This window comes from Pezoporus occidentalis, unplaced genomic scaffold (assembly GCF_034315485.1).
Source record: "Pezoporus occidentalis ecotype Australia unplaced genomic scaffold, CSIRO_AGI_Poc_V1 ctg362, whole genome shotgun sequence".
Taxonomy (NCBI): domain Eukaryota; kingdom Metazoa; phylum Chordata; class Aves; order Psittaciformes; family Psittacidae; genus Pezoporus; species Pezoporus occidentalis.
Window position 1 is genome coordinate 365885 of NW_026915614.1, and position 18587 is coordinate 384471.

Consider the following 18587-nt stretch of genomic DNA (forward strand, 5'->3'; position numbering starts at 1 on the left):
TGGCCTCGGGCCCCATCCGACCCCTCCCCTCCCTCGGCGGCAGCTCCCACATGGCCCCGCCCCCAAATGAGACCACGCCCCTCCATTGACCACACCCCTCCTCTCTCTCTGACCCCGCCCACAACCCTTCCCACCAATCGCAAGGCGGTGTCTGACCGAAGCTCCGCCCCGCCCCCGCCGCGCCGTGCGCACTTCCGGCGCGCGGGGCGGGGGCCGGAAGCGGCGGGCGCGGGGGGTGCTGGGCGGCGCCGGGGCGGCGGCGGAGCGGGAGCGCGGCGGGAGCGGAGGTGAGGCCGGGACCGGGACCGGGACCGCGGGAGGATCCGGCCCGGCTGCGGGGCTCCGGTACCCGCCTTGGTTCCGGGTTCGTTGGGTGGCGGAGCGGGGCCGTGACCGGGCCTCTCCGCGGCTTCCTGCGTGGAGTGAACCGCGGGGCCCGGCCCCGGGGGTGCCCCCGCCTGCATCCGGCAAGGGGGGTACCGAGCTCTGCGAGGCCGCTTGTCCCCGGTGACGGGGCGGTTCCCGGGGGGGGGGGCTGTCGGTCCGGCCGGGAGCCGCGTGTGCTCGGATGGGGCGGGCAGCTCTTTGCAGTGGGGTGGGTTTCCTGGAGCCCGGAGCATGGATGCTCCCGAACACGGGGTCTCTGCTGGCCCCGGGGGTCGCTCCTGTCCTCGGCTTGTGGCTGCTTCTCTGCCGTCTTTTGCGTTCCGGTTGCGGTTAGGCCAGGGTAAAGGTGCGACTGCGCTGGTTCTTGGGATAGCAAAGTGGGAAAAATCCCATGGATGTTTCGTGCTTCAGGTCGTGGGGTTTTGCATGTCGGGGTCTGCAGTTCGCAAGGCCTGGGCTGTCGATGCCCATCGCTAAAACCGGGAAGCTGGCATCGGGAAGCTGATGTGTTCCCGGCGTTTTCCTGAGGCCATCCTCGTGTCCCTGCGGTATTCCTGAGCTTTCTGAAAGCCAGAAATCCCCCCCCGTTATTCGTGTAGCAAAGTCCAGCCAAGCCTGAGCAGCGCAGCTCGGGAGGGATGCCCCCAGGGTTCGGATGCCTCTGAATTCCTGACACAGAGCTTGGTACCGTGTCCACTTTAGCTTAGATCCAGGATCCTCAGTTACTTCCTTGGTGGATTCATTGGGCTGACAGGGAATGGGAATGAGGGGAGTCTGGCAAGTGCAAACCTCCCATTTTGTATCATTGGGATGCAGAAAGAGCCCTTGTGCTTGCTTTGACGATGCTTTAACCATCTCCTAATGTTCGAGTAGAAATCCCAAATCCCAGTTTTAATGACTTGGGCAGGATTTGGTATTTGGGGGAGTTAAAGAGGGTCCAGATGGATTGTGCTATTTTCTTTACGCACTTTTGGGTTTCTAGATAAAGTGGCTGTGAAATACCAGCCGCAGCCACCATGGGTCTGGAGCAGTGTCACAAGTGTGCCGCAGGCAGCAGAGGTCTGCCCTGGCAGCCGCTGGGATGGCAATAGCTGTCCTGTGCTCGTGGCTGGTCCTGTCACCCGACCAAATTCAGGCAGTTGAGTCCCGTCTCGCTGCAAGTAATTCCTTCCTTAAGGAGCTGAACTGTTGAAAAAGGAATTCTTTGGGCTTTCGGAAAAGGGAAATGTTGGAAATCATCCGGCCGCTGATCCCCTGAGAGATCCCAGTGTCAGCTCCGAAACAAACTGTGGTATGTTCCTAATTTAGTTGTCCCATCTCGATCCCGTCTTTTGCCTGTCGAAACAGGAAGCAGCTGATGCAGATTTCGTGCTGCCGACAGCGTGTGCTGGGCTGCACAAAAGCTGAATCTGAACAGAGGCGTAGGTTGGGCTGGCTTCGGCTGTGAAACTGCTATCTGTGCCTTCCAGAACGCCTGAGGGAGGGCTCGGGTTCATGCGCTCTCCCAGGCAACCGGAGGCATTTCATTTCTGCCTGTTTGGTGTGAACTCACTCACTGCTCTGAGGAGCCTTTGGATGTGCCGGCTCCTTGATGTTCTCCAAGCAGGAAACTCCTCGTACTGTGCCGTGGTGCAGGGTCTGCTCTGGGTACCTGGTGCCTTCCCTTCGATGCTCTGATCATCAGGGTGCAGGCGTGGATAAAAGCCTGTTTGTGGTACAGGATGTTCAAACCCACGTTCCCAAGCTTTGACAGAGATAAAGGCGACGTAATAAATTAACTTGATGTGCTAGGAAAACAAATGGGCTTTCTGGCCCGGGGTGACACGTGTTTGCTGCGAGTCCATAGCTTCCGCTCCACTGGTAATCAAAGTTCAATTGACTTTAAACCAGACCTAGATTAAGTCCTGTTTTACAGTCCCAAAAGAGAGCTTCCTCTCGGCCCCACTGCTGTCTCCTGGCAGCGTGGTGAAGCTTGAATGCTTTTCTCTTTCCTCCTGAGCACAGGTTGATGTGCTGAGCAGAAATGAGGCTTCAGTGACCTGTGTCTCAGCTTCCCCTTTAAAGAAGGCAAATGGGAGCTGATGATGTGCACTGTACTGAGAGCCCCAAAGGCAGCGTGTCGGTACTGACCTTGCATTCAAAGTGATCGATAGACACAACGCTGTTTAGAGGAGCCCAGGCAGGTCTGCCTTGTGATCTTTCTTTCCCTAGCTAAATGTTAACCTCTCTGGCTTGCAGACTCTGCCTGTGGAGGTTAGTTACATCTGAAGCTCTTTATTTCACTCCACAGGGGTGTGTAGGTAGCAGAAAGCTGCATCCACGGGGGAAAGGGCATAGCAAGGGTGAGTCAAGGTAGTGTTAGCAAGGAGGAACCAAGATAGAGCTGCCTGCTCAAGGACTTTGTGCTGCTTGCAATTAGTTCTGGCTTTGCTGCCGGTTGACCGAGTGATTTATCTTGTGAGTTGTCCTAATGCTGCCCATGAAACAGAAAGGAAAAGGAGTTCACCATCGGGCAGATAGCATCAGGTACACAGGGCTGGTGTCGAGCAATGCGAGCTCATGCCTTCGGGCAGGAAAACCCAGGAAGGCCGTGTCAAACAGCAAGGAACCTGGCTCTCAAGGACCTCTTTCTTGCAGAAGGACATGAATCCCGACAGCGCATCCAGAACGGATGCGATACGCTCCTCGCAGCAGCGTGTTTTATTGCTGCGGGTAGGAAGCAGCTTTCCATCTGGACTTTCTGGTTCGTCATCCTGATTTGCAATGCAGTTTGTGACTCGGTAATGGGGCTGATCAGATTAGAGCCTCGTGTGGAATGTGCTGGGGATCGGTGGTGCAGAACAGCAGCCTCGCCTGCCCGGCGCTCCATAAACCTGGTGCCCTTCCTGGAGCCCCGTTTGCACCCCTTTCCCTCGCTGCTTTCTCGAAGCATTTCCTTAACAGGTGGCTCTGTGCAAGGGGGGAAACCCACCCTTTTTGTGGTGTGCGGGGGAGGCAGAACCCCGCTCTTGGCTGCGCTCCCACTTGGAGACGTGAGCCCCGTTCTGGATGCATCGTCCTCGGCTGCGGCAGCACTGATGCGCCTGTGCTCAGGAGCACAGGGTTCCGAAGGAAGGAGGTCCTCATGGCTGGTGATGACATGGGTGACTGCCCACAGGTTTTGGCCTCTCTGAACTTTCTGTGTGCCCGGAAGCCATCCGGTCACTGCCGTGCAGCTCCATGCGCAGCGCGTCCTCTGGCTCACTCTTGCGCAGAGGAGGAAACCGCGCTCTTCCTCTTGGAAAGGGGGGGCTGGCATCTCTCATCTCCCCCAGCAGTGCTGCTGCCGCTTCTGACGCGAGCAGACGAAAGCGGGGTGGAAACGGCCTTGTTTGTCTTGTGACATCAGTGAGTAATGCTGGATCAGCCCCACATCCTCGGGAAGCGGGGTGAGAACTTTGGAGCAGGGCCGAGAGGGCTCATGAGCAAAAGCAAGACCCTCCCTAGAAGTTCAGCTGGCGTTTCCGAGGGAGATCCTGCATCAGTTCCTGCAGGCGGCAGGGCAAACCCTGCCTCCCTTTTTGGGTATGCTGGGAGGGCCGTGCTCCTCCAGGCAGGGTTTTGGGCTCTTGCAGTAAGAAGGAAGCTGTGGCCAGGCCATAATTGTGATTCACGTTGTAAAACCTTCCAATGAGCCGTGATAAGATGGAAATGGGATTGGTGACTTGCTGCCTGCCCCCCTGCATTCCCCGTGCATGAGTGCGCCTGGAGCGTGCCTTGTCCTGCTCCCTGGGGCAGAGGCTCTGCAGAGCAGTAGTGAATGGGGAGTTTATGGCTCCAGCCCTCTCCAGATGAGACTCTGCGAAGGACTCGCGCCCCTCAACCTCCTTCCTGTGCAGCGCCTGCAGAGGAGGTTCTGTGCTTCAGCACTGCCTGTGGAGGAGGAGGAACAGGGGCCCATTGTGGCAGAGGCTGCTCTGCCGCCTTCACTGGTGCAGCTGCACATGGCAGCGGGTGCCAGGGAGGCTCCTTGGGCACGCTGATGGCCTGCACTGAAGTGATGCCAAGGTTAGAGATGTTCCTTGGAGCAGTTCAGGGCTCCAGGAGGTCCCTGCAGGTGCATTTGCAGAATGAAGCCCCCCCCAGTTCTAACCTGAAGCAGTTGTGCTCTATGGTCACAGCTGGGCTTTGGCCAAGTGCTGACTGCAGTGAGATGCTGAGCACACCTTTGGTTTATTGAGTGGTGTCGATACAAGGTTAGGAGATGGAAGTTTTGTATTCTTATATGCGCAAGAAGTTCTTTCACTGACTGGAGTAGGAACTGTGTGACCAGTAAGGAGTGGCTGTGGCAATAAAAAGTAGCTTTGTGGGTGGCTTTGTGAGTAATCCAAATGTCCTTGCTAACGTGAGGGTACCCTGCTGTCACTGGGACGCAGAGCTAGGTAGAAATTACCCTTCTGAACTGGTAGAGCTTGCACCAGAGCAGCTGATAAAAGCCCTCTTCCACGTTTGGTGTCTTGAGTTTCATCCTTCCGAGGGTGCAAACAATTGTCCTCTGCCTGTGCAGGTTGTGGACGGTGCTAGATATGGAAAGACTGGTGGAACGGTTGGAGAAGGCTGTGGAGCGCCTGGAGACGGTGTGCCAAGGGCCTGGCATGTGTGGAGATGGCTCTTCCAAAGGTAAGGCCCTCAGCACCTCCCCAGCAGCATCATCCCATGGGAGTCCCTGTGCTGAAGTGTCAGCTGGGAGCTGTGGCAGAGTTGAACCGCAGCAGTGGCTGTTGCAGTGCTTGTGCAGGGGCTGTTGCATGGGCTGGGTGTGCAGGGGCTGTTGCATGGGCTGGGTGTGCGGGGGCTGTTGCAGGGGCTGGGTGTGCGGGGGCTGTTGCAGGGGCTGGGTGTGCGGGGGCTGTTGGATGGGCTGGGTGTGCGGGGGCTGTTGCATGGGCTGGGTGTGCAGGGGCTGTTGCATGGGCTGGGTGTGCAGGGGCTGTTGCATGGGCCGGGTGTGCAGGGGCTGTTGGATGGGCTGGGTGTGCGGGGGCTGTTGCAGGGGCTGGGTGTGCAGGGGCTGTTGCATGGGCTGGGTGTGCGGGGGCTGTTGCAGGGGCCGGGTGTGCGGGAGCTGTTGGATGGGCTGGGTGTGCGGGGGCTGTTGCAGGGGCTGGGTGTGCAGGGGCTGTTGGATGGGCTGGATGTGCGGGGGCTGTTGCATGGGCTGGGTGTGCGGGGGCTGTTGCGTGGGCTGGGTGTGCGGGGGCTGTTGGATGGGCTGGGTGTGCGGGGGCTGTTGGATGGGCTGGGTGTGCGGGGGCTGTTGCATGGGCTGGGTGTGCGGGGGCTGTTGCATGGGCTGGGTGTGCAGGGGCTGTTGGATGGGCTGGGTGTGCAGGGGCTGTTGCATGGGCTGAGTGTGCAGGGGCTGTTGGATGGGCTGGGTGTGCAGGGGCTGTTGCATGGGCTGGGTGTGCGGGGGCTGTTGCATGGGCTGGGTGTGCGGGGGCTGTTGCATGGGCTGGGTGTGCGGGGGCTGTTGCATGGGCTGGGTGTGCGGGGGCTGTTGCATGGGCTGGGTGTGCAGGGGCTGTTGCAGGGGCTGGGTGTGCTGGAGCTGTTGGATGGGCTGGGTGTGCAGGGGCTGTTGGATGGGCTGGGTGTGCAGGGGCTGTTGCATGGGCTGGGTGTGCAGGGGCTGTTGCATGGGCTGGGTGTGCGGGGGCTGTTGCATGGGCTGGGTGTGCAGGGGCTGTTGCAGGGCCTGCCTGTGCAGAGGGGAACTGAGTTATGCAGCAGATCCTGCTGCGGTTACGGTGCTGCCAAGATAAGGACTTCCTGTGCCTGCAGCTCCCCTGCTCAGCTGCGTGCTTCAGCCTGAGCCCTGCCTGTGGGTGATGGGAGCTGGGTGAGGTTCAGCCCAGTGCCTCTCGCTGATCCTTGTGCTCTGGTTCCTTCTCTGCAGGAGTGGCTCAGTACGTGCAGGCGTTCGATGTCCTCCTGGCTGGCCCAGTAGCTGAATACATCAGGATCAGCAAAGAAGTTGGTGGGGATGTGCAGAAGCATGTAAGGACTCGTGTTCTTCTCTCTCTGCTTCACATAGATGCTGCTTGTCCTTCAGGGCTGTTATGGGCCAAATGTGCTGTCAGTGTTTGCTGACAACACTATAAACATTCCTTCAGTGCTGTATTCTAGGAGGTTTATAATCCCTGGGGATTCAGGGCAGATGCAGATGCCGATGCCTAGATAACCCCTAGCAGATTTCTCTTTACATACACATGACGAATAAAACCTCCTCCTTGCAACCTTTGGTAGTTAGATGTCTAGCTCTCCTTAGAGTCCATGCCTTTAAAAGAGGCCTGTGAACTACCCAGCCTGAGAGCTATTGCACTCTGAGGATGGGTGTCTCCATGAATATATGCTCTGATTTCAGCAAGCTGCTTTCTTACAGACTAGGAGCTGGGGGCAGCAGGAGCTTGAACGGCCCAGCACTACGCTGGATACGAGGGAAGCTCCCTCATGTTTCTCTCTGTTCTTAGGCTGAGATGGTTCATGCGGGTTTGATGAGCGAGAGGGCTCTCCTGGTGATGGCATCTCAACATCAGCAGCCAACAGAGGTAAGTGTGGGAAATCACTTCTCATAAAGCCTTTATGCTCTTACCTCGGAGCTGGGCACGGCTGCAAGCACAGGGGAACCTGGGCCGTTACAGCTGCTCCAAAAGGGGAACTGGAGGAGGGCTGGAGACGCTCGCAGCACGAGGTGGTGCTTGCTGAAAGCAAGAACTGCTCCGGATGCTCACCACTGCTCAGCAGAATTCCTGAGGTTCATTCTGGGAGCTGCAGACCTGGCACTGGAGCGGCACGGTTCCTGTAGCTGAGCAGCCTCTGAGTGTCGTCTCGTGGTGCCTGTCTCCAGTGGCACCTGGCACCAGCACTGCACAATCGCTGTTCCCTGAGATGCAGCCTGCAGACAGACACTTGTCTGGGCCAGGAGCCATGGGGGGATTTGTGTAGAGTGTGCTTTTCATTATGTGAGCCTGAAGGAGAACAGGCGCTCCTCTCTATTGAATGGCCTCTGAGTAGCTGGGCTTTTAGAATCGATTTGTCCTTAGCAAGTAATTTAACACTATACCCTGGGCTGCTGCCTCTCTGCAGGATGCATGGCTGAGAATCTGATCCCAAATGCATTGGCTTTTCCCTGCTGAGAACTGTTTATCCTGAGCAACAGGATCCCACCTTGCTTTTCTTGGCAGTTATGATCTGGCTCAGTGATGGCTTCTCCTGTTACCAGTAGCTGGATTTCTGTGCTACTTTTCTATTCCCTGTGAAACCCAGCTGCATCTCTTTCCCCAAACTCGGCGTTGGAGGTTGTTTCCCTTTCACCAGGCTTGCTGGGGCGCTGCTCTGCATAGCCTCTGGGCTGGGAATCTGCTTACAAATGCCACTGACACCTTGTGTAAATCAGGGACTGTGAACCACACACAAGCTTAATCTAGTGCAGGGTTTTGTGCAGGTTGGTTTGCAGGAGCCTTGTCACTTCTGGAGCAGCCAGATTGAATCACAGAATGGTTCGGGTTGGAAAGCACCTTAAGATCATCCAGTTCCAACCCCCTGCCATGGGCAGGGACACCTCACACTAAACCAGGTCACCCAAGGCTCTGTCCAACCTGGCCTTGAACACTGCCAGGGATGGAGCATTCACAACTTCCCTGGGCAACCCATTCCAGTGCCTCAGCACCCTCACAGTAAAGAACTTCTTCCTTAGATCCAATCTAAACTTCCCCTGTTTCAGTTTTAACCCATCACCCCTTGTCCTGTCACTACAGTCCCTAATGAAGAGTCCCTCCCCAGCATCGCTATAGCCCCCTTCACACACTGGAAGCTGCTCTGAGGTCTCCACGCAGCTTCTCTTCTCCAGGCTCAACAGCCCCAACTCTCTCAGCCTGTCTTCATACAGGAGGTGCTCCAGCCCCTGAGCATCCTCGTGGCCTCCTCTGGACTTGTTCCAACAGTTCCATGTCCTTATGTTAGAGGACCCCAGAACTGCACACAGTGCTCTGTGAGGTCAAATGCAAAACGTAGGACCTGGCATTGTTTGTGGTGAAGAATTTGCCCATCCTGTTTTTTGACGGTGGTGCTGGGCTGGAGCTTCTGGAAGTGGAGCCTGGCCACTGGGGCTCAGAACCTCTCTTTGCATGGAAACGGTGGAAGGGGACATCAAAAGGAAAAGCCAAGGCTTTGAAAAGCAAGTTATGCCCAGACTGGTCCCTCACTGCTGCCACCAGCAGGAGACTGCCTGAGCTTAAAGGAAAGCAAAGATGCCCGAGGCATCTCTGGAAGTCTGGAACTGGCTGCTCTGCCCTCAAACTTCCAAGCACACCCAGTCAATATTCCAGGTGAACACCACACAGACACAGTTCTTAGCATCCAGATATGAAAGGCTTGGACTGGCTTGAGGAGCATTGGCTTCAATCCTGAAGTCCAGCTTGATGGGGTGACTTGAGAAATGGCACAACCCCCATTGTCGCGCAGGCTGTAGATCCCAAAAGGCAAGATCCTGCCTTGGACCTCTGAGGGCTTCTAAAGGAGAGGAAAACTTTGACAAACTGTCTTGGAGCAAAAGAACCCAGGAAAGGCAAATGCTATTTCTGGTCCTCGTTGCTAACGGGCTTTGTCAGTGCCTCTTGGATGGAACATGAGTCACGGTTCTTGGCGTACTCCCATTGTACCAATCCAGTTGGGAGCTCTGACTTCAGCCCTGGAGGAGCGAGGCTGTGGGGCTGAGTGTGGCTCATGGGGAGGGCCGAGCCTGGGCAGGAGCTGTAACAGTCAGAGTCTTCCTCTGAGTAACCCTCATCTGAGCAGAGCAGCCCATTCCAGAGCAATAGTAACGTTCTCATCGTCCCTCCTGTCCTGCAGAATGCATTCTCATCGCTTCTGAAACCGATTTCGGAGCAAATCCAGGTGGTGCAGAACTTCAGGGAGAAGAACCGTGGTAGCAAACTCTTCAACCACTTATCAGCCGTCAGCGAGAGCATCCCTGCCCTGGGCTGGGTGGCCATGGTGAGGAGTCCAGCGGGAAGTGGTTTCCTTGGGCTGGTGGGAGAAGTCCGGCTCCCTGGTGGGCTGTTCCGTGCCAATGTGTTCTTTCTCCTCTAGGCTCCAAAGCCTGGTCCTTATGTGAAGGAAATGACCGATGCTGCCATGTTTTATACCAACCGGATCCTCAAGGAGTACAAGGATGTGTAAGTTCACCTTCTTCCTTAAAGATGCCATGGAACACAACTAACTGGGTATGTAGGGGCTGCTCCAGTATCCAACTACAGCTGCCTTGGTCCTGGATTCGTTCTTTTTAAAGGCAGGGTATATTTATAGAGCCTCACTTAGCTGTTCTTTCCTGATCCTTAGGGACAAGATTCCTTGTATTCCTGTTGTAGCTGGAATCTCTGTCACTGCTCCTGTCTCAGCATTCCCATCATTGAATTGTTTCCCAGGGCAGCACATTGGGGATGGGTCTTGTTGGAAGCACCAGACTCCTCAGTTAAAACGGTCTCAGTGCAGAGCAGCCTGCGGCCTCCTGCCTGCAGGTGCAGGGTGAATGCTGAACCTAGAGCACAGTGCTGGAGGTGTGAGCTGCTGGGCTGGCCCGGCCGGGTCCTGCCTGTAGCTGAGGGGTGGAGGGATGTAAAGAGCCGTTTGTAGTCCTTGGGTTTTAATGGCAAATGCACCTGGTCGCTCCTCACGATCTCCTTGTATCCTCAGAGATAAAAAGCAAGTGGATTGGGTGAAAGCTTATCTGAGCATCTGGACAGAGCTGCAGGCTTATATCAAAGAGTTTCACACCACGGGGCTGACCTGGAGCAAAACGGTGAGTGCCGCAGCCGCAGGAGGCTCCGAGAGGAGGATTGCGGGGTTACCGCAGCAGGCGCGGAACTTGTGCAATTGCCTTTCCCCTGCTGGCCTCTTGCAGGGTCCTGTAGCCACAGAAGGGACCAAGTCATCGTCTGCTCCCCCCGCGGGGGCTGCGCCTCCCCCCCCGGGTCCTCCTCCACCTCCTGCTCCTGCCCCCAGCAGCTCCAGCGCTGACGACGCTGCCTCCCGCTCCGCGTTGTTCGCCCAGATCAACCGGGGCGAAGGCATCACCTCTGGTAGGTGAAGTAGGGACCCGAGGGAGGGCATCCACGAGCCAGGGTGCCTGTGCTGGGAGGCCTTGTTTTGCTGCTCTCCCTCAATACCCCTGCTCAAAACAAGGGGCCATCTCCTCAGAGCAGAGGCTGGGACCCCTGAAGCAGCTCGCGGGGTCAGAGGGAGCACAGCTGGGATCTCTCAGCCTCATCTGTCACACGTGGCAAGAGATTAATCCCTGGCTGGAAAGGAAAGAGCTTCCTGCACGTTGCCAGTAGAGAAGGTGCAGTTCTGCACCGATTCACACCAGCACAGAGCTCATTCCCTGTTTGTGTTAGCTGCTCAGTGTATGGGGACAGTCAGAAACTGCAGTGAGGTGCCTGGCTGAGGGGGTTTTCCTGCAGAAGTGGAAGAGCTGGTGCCTTCTGTTGTGTTCTCATCAATATTGCAGCAGTCTTCTTGCTCCCTCTTTCACTGCTGCCACTTGTGCTTGACCTCAATTTAGGCCCAGTCTCAGTAATCATAGAATCACAGAATGGTTTGGCTTGGAAAGGACCTTAAGATCATCTAGTTCCATTTGCATTTTGACAATGGAATTGTGGGGATTGCTGTAACCACCCACGTCTGGTGTGTGTGAAGCTGCACCCTCGGTTGGAGGAGACCGGACCTCAGGTGTGACTTCTCTTGCAGGCTTAAGGCATGTTTCAGATGACATGAAAACCCACAAGAATCCAGCCCTGAAGAACCAAGGGGGTCCTGTGAGAAGTGGACCCAAACCTTTCACTGCTCCCAAACCAGCCTGTAATGCGAATCCCGCCCCCAAAACCTCTCCAAAGGCACCTGCATTGCTAGAATTAGAGGGCAAAAAGTGGAGAGTGGTGAGTGCATGAGCGGGTGGGAGGGATGGGAGCTGTGCAGCAGGGCAGGAGGGTCTCCTGCGCTGCCCTGCTCTTCACATGGAGCAGTTGGTCTGCATTCAGGGAATACAATGTGCTTCCCTGCCTCTTCAGGAAAACCAGGAGAATGCCACTAACCTGGTAATCAGCGACACAGAGCTGAAGCAGGTAGCGTACGTTTTCAAGTGCACAAATAGCACGCTCCAAATCAAAGGCAAGATCAACTCCATCACCCTCGGTAAGTGGAGAAGGCCCGAGAGGAGCTGCTGCTGCTGCGAGCTGCTGTGAGCCTCCATAACCTTCTTGTGGCTTCCTCTGTGTTGTCTTTGCAGATAACTGTAAGAAGCTAGGGCTGGTCTTTGATGACGTGGTGGGCATCGTAGAGATCATAAACAGTAGGGACATCAAAGTTCAGGTGAGTGCCTGCAACCTGTTCTCTGCCTGCAGTGGGAGCCTTGCGCTGTCAAACCGGTGCCTGTAGCATCTGCCTCCTTGGGTAGCTTTATTTCCAGAACAGGAACGTTCTGGTGCTTGGCCAGCCCTTAGGAAAGGGCTGAAATGTGCCTCACTGAAGCTGCTTCAGGGCTCTGGTTAGAAGCTGAGTCTGTGTGAGGCGGGCAGCACAGGAGGGCTGCCAAAGCAGGAGGCCAGCAGGAGAGGCTGTTCTGATCCAAGGTTTGGTGTCTGATTTGGGATGTGCTCACTGTTCCCTGTATGTTCTAAAGAGACCAAGAAGTAACTCAGGGGTGCATCCAGGGTTGGGCTCAAACCTCTTGCCTTGAAGGCAAGGGCAAAAAGAAGAGCACTGTGGTCGCCTGGGTGCAGGTACCGCTCCTCTAACTGCTGCTTTGACCGCCCGCAGGTAATGGGTAAAGTGCCAACGATTTCCATCAACAAGACAGACGGCTGCCACGTGTATCTGAGCAAGAGCTCCCTCGACTGCGAGATCGTCAGTGCCAAGTCATCCGAGATGAACGTCCTTATTCCCACCGAGGCTGGGGACTTTGTGAGTGTCGGGATGGAGCTGGCTCCGGGGGCCTGGTGTCACGCAGGGCAGGATGAGTGCTCTGAGCCCCCTTTGAGACCTCTTACAGCAAGGTCTGGAAGGACAGCTCCAGGCTCTGGGTTGTGGAGGTTGTGGATCTGATGTTAAAAGCAGCAAATCAAGTTGGTTGCTCTTTATAGCAAGAAACTTGCTGTTAGTGGGAGCTGCTGCTTCCTCAGGATCTCCCTGGGGCAGAACAGGCAGCATTTGTGCTACAGGAGAGGGGACAGCCTGTATCTGAGGGAAGAAATGTCTGAAGCAGTGGGAGGAGTTCCTGGTCTCCTTCCCCAGCTGGTTTCTAACAATAGGTTTCTATTTTTACCCTGCAGACTGAATTCCCTGTCCCAGAACAGTTCAAGACAGTGTGGAACGGTCAGAAGTTGGTTACCACTGTGACGGAAATTGCTGGCTAAGCACAAAAGCTCCAAGGCTCACGTCCTCCCCTGGCCCTGCTGTGGGACAAATCTGCTTTCAGATGATTCTTTTAGGTTTCTTGTACCTTTCTGCTCTCAAACTGCTTCTCCTCTACCCGAGAGACACAGCTGCCTGCCGGCACTGGGGCTTGGTGTAGGTGCTGGGTCGGTTATTGTCCACATCTATTAGCAGGAAGGTGAATTCTCTTTCCTCCCTCCCCCCCCTTGTCTGGTCTCACTGCACCAATTGATGGAGTCAGGTTGATGGTGAGGTTCACAGCCAGTCCTGGCAGTTGGCTTTTGGAGTTTTTTACATTGCTTTTAAGGAAACTCTTCACGTGAGAGAGGAATGTTGTGCCCTTTTGAACAAGTAACGGTGTCTGTCAGGGTCCCGAGGACCCACTTGCTATGGTGGATGTCTTGAGAAGGTCCTTGGAAGCTGCTAATTCCAGCTCTAGGTACTAGTTGGTGGCATTATTGGGAATGGGTTTGTGGGACCAAAGGCTGAGGAGCTGGGCTGCAGCATTCCACCCCCAATTCTCTTTCATCATTCCTATTAGCTCAGTGCATTTCCAGTTGTGCCATGTCAGGAGGCTTTCTATTAACCAGTGCCACAGGATGAGTGCAGCGCAGGGGCTGCGCTTCCCTCCTGGCTGGTATCTTGGAGCTGAGCACCTCATATTCCATGAGCTCTTCGCTCTCCCAGGGGAATCTTCACTCCAGGGCTTCCTTCTTGCAGCAGCTGAACTCAGGTTCAGTCTTCCAGGGCAGTTCTTTGAGCCTGTCCCTTTCCAGCCCAGGGTCAGGAGTGCAGGACTGTAAGTACGTGAGCTGATCCCATCGGTTCATCACTCTCTTCCTCATCTGCAGTCGGTCCCCATACAGTGAATCCTCTCACCCTCCCCCTGTTACTTGGCTCTTTCCTTTGGTGGAAGCTCATAGCCCCTGTTCCAGGGCCCTGGAGCAGCGCTGGAGCCAAGGCACAGTACTGTACTGCCCACAAAGGGAGCTGCACGTGCTTTGACCTTCATTTTTCCAACGCCTCGGGTGGCATAAGCATATCTTAAATGCATTTCCTCTGTAAAGTGTCAATGTTTTTTTTCTCTAGTACAAAACTTACAAAAAAAACCCCACAAAAATATGCAATTTTTTTTTATTTTGAGACTGTCCTGTGACTTGTACTCGTCTTCTCCTGAGGCTTGTGGAAAAAACCTTTCTTATGTACTTAAGATTATACAGAAGATAGAATAAAGTTAATGCCAACTTGCTCATTACAGTGGCTCTTGTCTGCTCTTTGGGGGCACAGGATGAGCTGCCCAACGTGCTCTGTGTGCTTTCCCCATGGGCACATACAGACTTTCCTGACACCCCTCCTCACATCACACAGTACTTGCTGAATCTCACCTGGTTTTAGTTGGTTAAAGTTTTTATTGGTTCCGATTGCTGTACAAAAGTGCCATTAGTTGCAAACTTCAAGCTGTTAATACCTGCTTAATGCAAACCCCTCCTTTTCCCCCAGAAACACCTCAACTTGCCCCTTTCCCCCCCGCCCCAGTCCTGAAGGATGGGCTCTAATGTCTTTCCTCTGCAGACAGCCATCCTGCCGAGATGCTCAATTCTTGCACTAGTGCATTCAGTTAATACTGCCATTGTGGCCTGTGAGAACAGGCAAGGGGAGAGGAAACCTCTGGAGCAGACTTACCCAGGCCCACGCAGGACAAAGGGCTTCAGAGCCAGGGCAAGGCTCAGTGCACCAGGACGGGAGTGCAGTTCCACCCAGAGAAATCCTGCTCTCTTAATAAGAGGTGCCACCGTGCCCCTTGGAGCTGCTGAGCTAAGGGCCCTTTTCCTCCCCTTCCCCGGATCCTTGCAGGCTCTACATGGAAAGTGCCATTACCCCATAGCAGCTGCTTTAACTACAGTGGTGGAACCCCCCCCAGTGCTCTCACTGGGCCCTCCCCTTCGCTTCACTGGAGGAAGGGGAGGATGGAGGTGTAGAACCACTCTTCGGAGAAGTGGAGGTGATCCCCCTTCACCCCCAGGAACACCAACTTCCCTGCTTTGTCCATCTCCTGCAGCCCCAGGCGATCCTGTGGAGGGAAGCAGGACCATGGGTGCCTTCCTATGGGGAACCCGGCACAGAGGAAGGTGCTGATGTGTTGGGGCAACAGCAGTGGCTGCCAGGCTCAGGTGGGTCCCACCTCTGCTCTTCAAAGCTTCTCCTCATTGAGGGGAAAAAGGCATTTTGGGTGACGTACAGCAAGGCTTTAGAAAGGAGCAGTGTGTGTTAAACACAGGCTGAAGGGGATCCTGAGCCAGGCACAAGCATGAGACCACCACTGTAATTCCCACTGCCCAAACTCGCCTGGACAGAAATGCCTTCCCAAACAGCTGCTGCAAAGAAGAGGCGATGCCCCAGGAGAGCAGAGCTGTGGGGGTCAGAGCCCCCCAAGGCCCCAGGGATGCTATAAAACGTTAAGAGCAGCGAGCCCTCAGCCCCAGCAGAACGCACCTCTGTGTACAGCGAGGTCTCCTTCAGTGGGATGGTCTCCTTGGCTTGGCCACTTCTGTAAAACCCAAACCACTGTTGGAGTTAAAACAAGAACTCGGTTACTGAAGGGGTTCCAGATGAGGAGGCTCTCACCAGCCCCTGCAGTATCAGGCCTATGGTTGGGCTCAGCCTCAGCAACCTCAGGTTCTGCCATCAAAGGACAAACCAGAGCCAAGCACTGAAGCAGCACCCAGAAGCAGCCTGCCTGCCTCACCTCAGAGATCGGGGGGTCGACCATGGTATCATTGAGAAACTTCACCATCACGAACTTCTTCAGAGCCATCAGGTTTTTCTTGTACGTCTCATTGATGCCCTGGAGGAAAGCAACAGCAGATCCAAGTCCCTGGAAAGCTCACAGACAGGGAAAGCACCTTTGCACCTGCAAAGGAAACCCCAGGTCCTCACCCTCTCCTGGTTTATGTCAGCCAGAAAGATGCTGTTTTTCCTGTAGTCATCCTCCTTCAGCGGATCATGCCAATACTCTGCTTGTACCAAGCTGGAAAAGGGTGCAACCAAAGATCAGACAGAAACCCAGAGCTTCTAACGTGGCCCCGCTACCGCAGCCTGAGGAATATACTCACTGCTCCTGAACAGCTTGTGTGTAGGCACCCAGATCCAGCGTCTTTCGGATCCAGTCACAGATATGGGAGCTCTCCCCAGGGCAGCGTGGAAAGCCGTACACGCCTGGGGAACGGAGCCGTGCAACTGAAATCCCTTAATCCCTCTGGCTGGTAAAGAACCACCCTCTTACAGAGCAGCGGCAGGAATTACCCAGGGGATCAGGTAGCCTTTAATCCTGCAATCTCATCAGGCAGCCCTCCCACCCCGGCAGTTACAGAGGTAATGGAGGGGGTTCTTGGGCTGAAGGTATTGCCCTGGAGAGCAGAGGCAGGAACAGCAGGCAGCTCAGCGGCTGTGCTCCCAGGAGGTCTGGGGTGGTTCCCTCCAAGTCTTCCCACTACACTACAAAGAAATAGACTCAAGCTCTGGAAATTCTCAGGGGAGAGAATCTGAAATTCATTGCCAGCCCCTCAACTGCAGAGCTCTTCAATGCCATTTCATACTGCCTTTTATCTGCTGCAAAAAGCACCTCCCGTTCCTCGGAGCTTTAACCTTCCAGATGCTGATTGTAAAATACCCTTGTGACCCAGAAGGTTTCGTTTCACCAAGGCTTTGCTCCCTCCTTAGTAGTTTCTTCTGCCTAATCCCAACTAATCCCAAGTGCTCCAAAGTATAGAATTCCATGCAGATAATAAATTATCTACTTACAAAGGCCCCTTCTCATTGCCAGTCAAACAAGACCAAGACACAAGATAACAAAGTTTGCTGACAACTGGGCCCAAGCAGACCATGAGGTTCGGAGAACAAAGGGACAGGGTAATTCATAAGAAAATGGTCAGATTTTAGGAAGAGGTAAAAAAAACAAGAGCACACCCCCCCTCCCAAGGTGGTTTAGGAGGTGTGAGGGCTTCACAGGACACTACCTTGGTGCTGTCCCCCAATGGAGATCAGATTGAGCATGGGAGGAGAAGGGCACCTCTGGGCCACCGCCCGCCTGTGTGGGAAGAGGAAGGTGCTGAGCTGGCTCCACGTGCCAGCCACCGGGGCTGGTTCACAGCTTCCCACAGCTCTCAGCTTGCCACAGTGTGGGCTTGGGCGCTTGGGGAAGGTTTGCAAAGAGAATTAACCCTTCCTGGTGGAGGAGGGCCCCAGGCAAACGCGTTCTTGCCTCTTTGGAGCGCTCCTGCCTGTAGGAAGGGGTTTGTCTGTTTCCATCTGTGCTGCTCTTCACAAGAGTTTTAAATCAGAACCCCAAACCCTACAGAACCCCCTGGAAATGGATCACAAAGGTAAACTCACAGGAACTGGCCTCCCTGGGAGAAGCCCATGGAATTGTAGCCTCCTTTCAGGTGAGGGTCCTTTGCCAGCTGGCTGCACACCTCTCTCACCTGGTCATTTGCGTTCATAAAGAAGCTGTTCTCCATATCCTGAGGGATTAGATAGATTAGAACATAGAACCTGTCCTTTCACAGTGGCTCATGGAGCGCTTCCAGTTTTGCTTTTGAAAGAGGACCTGAGCTGCCCCACTATGACAGAAGTGAAATGCTCATTTTGACACTTCCCTTCATGGCTGGTTCCTACTCTGCCTGCCAAAACTGCCCTATACAGAACAGGGATGTTTCCCCAGGCTTCTTGCAATTTATGTCCCTTCAGATTTTGTGCCTGTACATACATAGAGATAAACCCACACAAATCAGACTTCACCCATCTCCTCCAGATCCCAGGAAATAATACACAGTGCAGTGGAATCCTGAGAGACTAAAGAAATCCCATAGGGCTACAGAAAACTGCCAAAACCCCACAAAGGCACAGAATAAATCCTCATTATACTAAAGATATGCAGTGAATAAATGCTTGTAAATCAAAAAGGGGGTAAGGGAGAAAGTTTTGCTCTAGCACAGTATCTTATCATATGCCCTCATGTTACCTGGGGTGGTCAGAGTGCTAATTAGGGGGGTTGTGTATTAATCCAATTTAGACTTGGGATTTGGTTGTACCCAGTTCTTTTCTGCAGACAGGACCTAGACTTCTTTAGTTTCTACCTGTCAAAGCTGTTTGCTTCACAAAGAAGGTTAGCAGGGAAAGCACAACAGGAATCCTCATGGAATCAGGTGAGTATCAGAGGCAGGCATTGCACCTTCAGACCTGCCACACCCAGCCCCGCAGAACCACGAGCCGCAGCACCCCATTACCTGTATCAGGTTGCTTCCAATCTTCAGAGACACAACATAAATCCCTGGTATTTTACTCTCCACTATCTTCTTAATGTAGCCCATGCTCAGCGGATTGCAGCAAGTGTCTCCTGTGGAAGGGAACACCCCAACGCACCATCACCGCGCTGCCCAGGCCCCCACCGAGGCCCGGCGGAGGAGGGTCAGCACCTCCCGGCCTCCGCAGAGCCGGAGGAGGACACGGCTCCTGTCCCCGCCCGGCCCCGGTTCCCGAGGCTCACCCATCCCGTGCCAGATAACGAGGGGGACGGCGGCAGCCGCGCAGCACAGGCGCAGCCCCAGCACGGCCAGCACCGCTCCGCTGAGCGCCGCCATCTTGGCTGAGCACATGACCGGCGGCCGGAGCGGGTCACGCGGAAGGGGGTGAGGTCTGCCCCAGCTCCTGGTGCCCTCCCGCGGCTGAGC

At 55.0% G+C, this 18587-nt stretch overlaps 2 protein-coding genes across 3 annotated transcripts; one reads left to right on the plus strand and one right to left on the minus strand.

Annotated features, from left to right (window-relative positions):
- Nucleotides 1-235: 235 nt before the first annotated feature.
- On the plus strand, nt 236-14113 carry CAP1 (cyclase associated actin cytoskeleton regulatory protein 1). The gene is made up of 13 exons (XM_062630997.1): nt 236-287; nt 4934-5046; nt 6326-6426; nt 6900-6977; nt 9280-9423; nt 9520-9605; nt 10123-10228; nt 10331-10508; nt 11176-11363; nt 11496-11619; nt 11714-11796; nt 12244-12387; nt 12756-14113. The coding sequence occupies exons 2-13, from the start codon at nt 4953-4955 to the stop codon at nt 12837-12839; spliced, it is 1410 nt and encodes a 469-aa protein (XP_062486981.1). The 5' UTR covers nt 236-287; nt 4934-4952; the 3' UTR covers nt 12840-14113.
- Nucleotides 13977-18564, minus strand: PPT1 (palmitoyl-protein thioesterase 1). 2 transcript variants are annotated; one of them, XM_062630998.1, is made up of 9 exons: nt 18404-18521; nt 18144-18253; nt 17251-17378; nt 16875-16945; nt 15972-16074; nt 15796-15886; nt 15605-15703; nt 15352-15423; nt 13977-14929 (listed from the first exon to the last, which is right to left on the minus strand). In XM_062630998.1, exons 1-9 carry the CDS (start codon nt 18510-18512, stop codon nt 14807-14809), a joined length of 906 nt encoding a protein of 301 aa, XP_062486982.1. In that variant the 5' UTR covers nt 18513-18521; the 3' UTR covers nt 13977-14806. The 2 variants fall into 2 exon arrangements, with proteins under 2 accessions (XP_062486982.1, XP_062486983.1); XM_062630999.1 differs by lacking the exons at nt 15972-16074; nt 16875-16945 and having other exon boundaries at nt 18404-18564.
- Nucleotides 18565-18587: the final 23 nt, after the last annotated feature.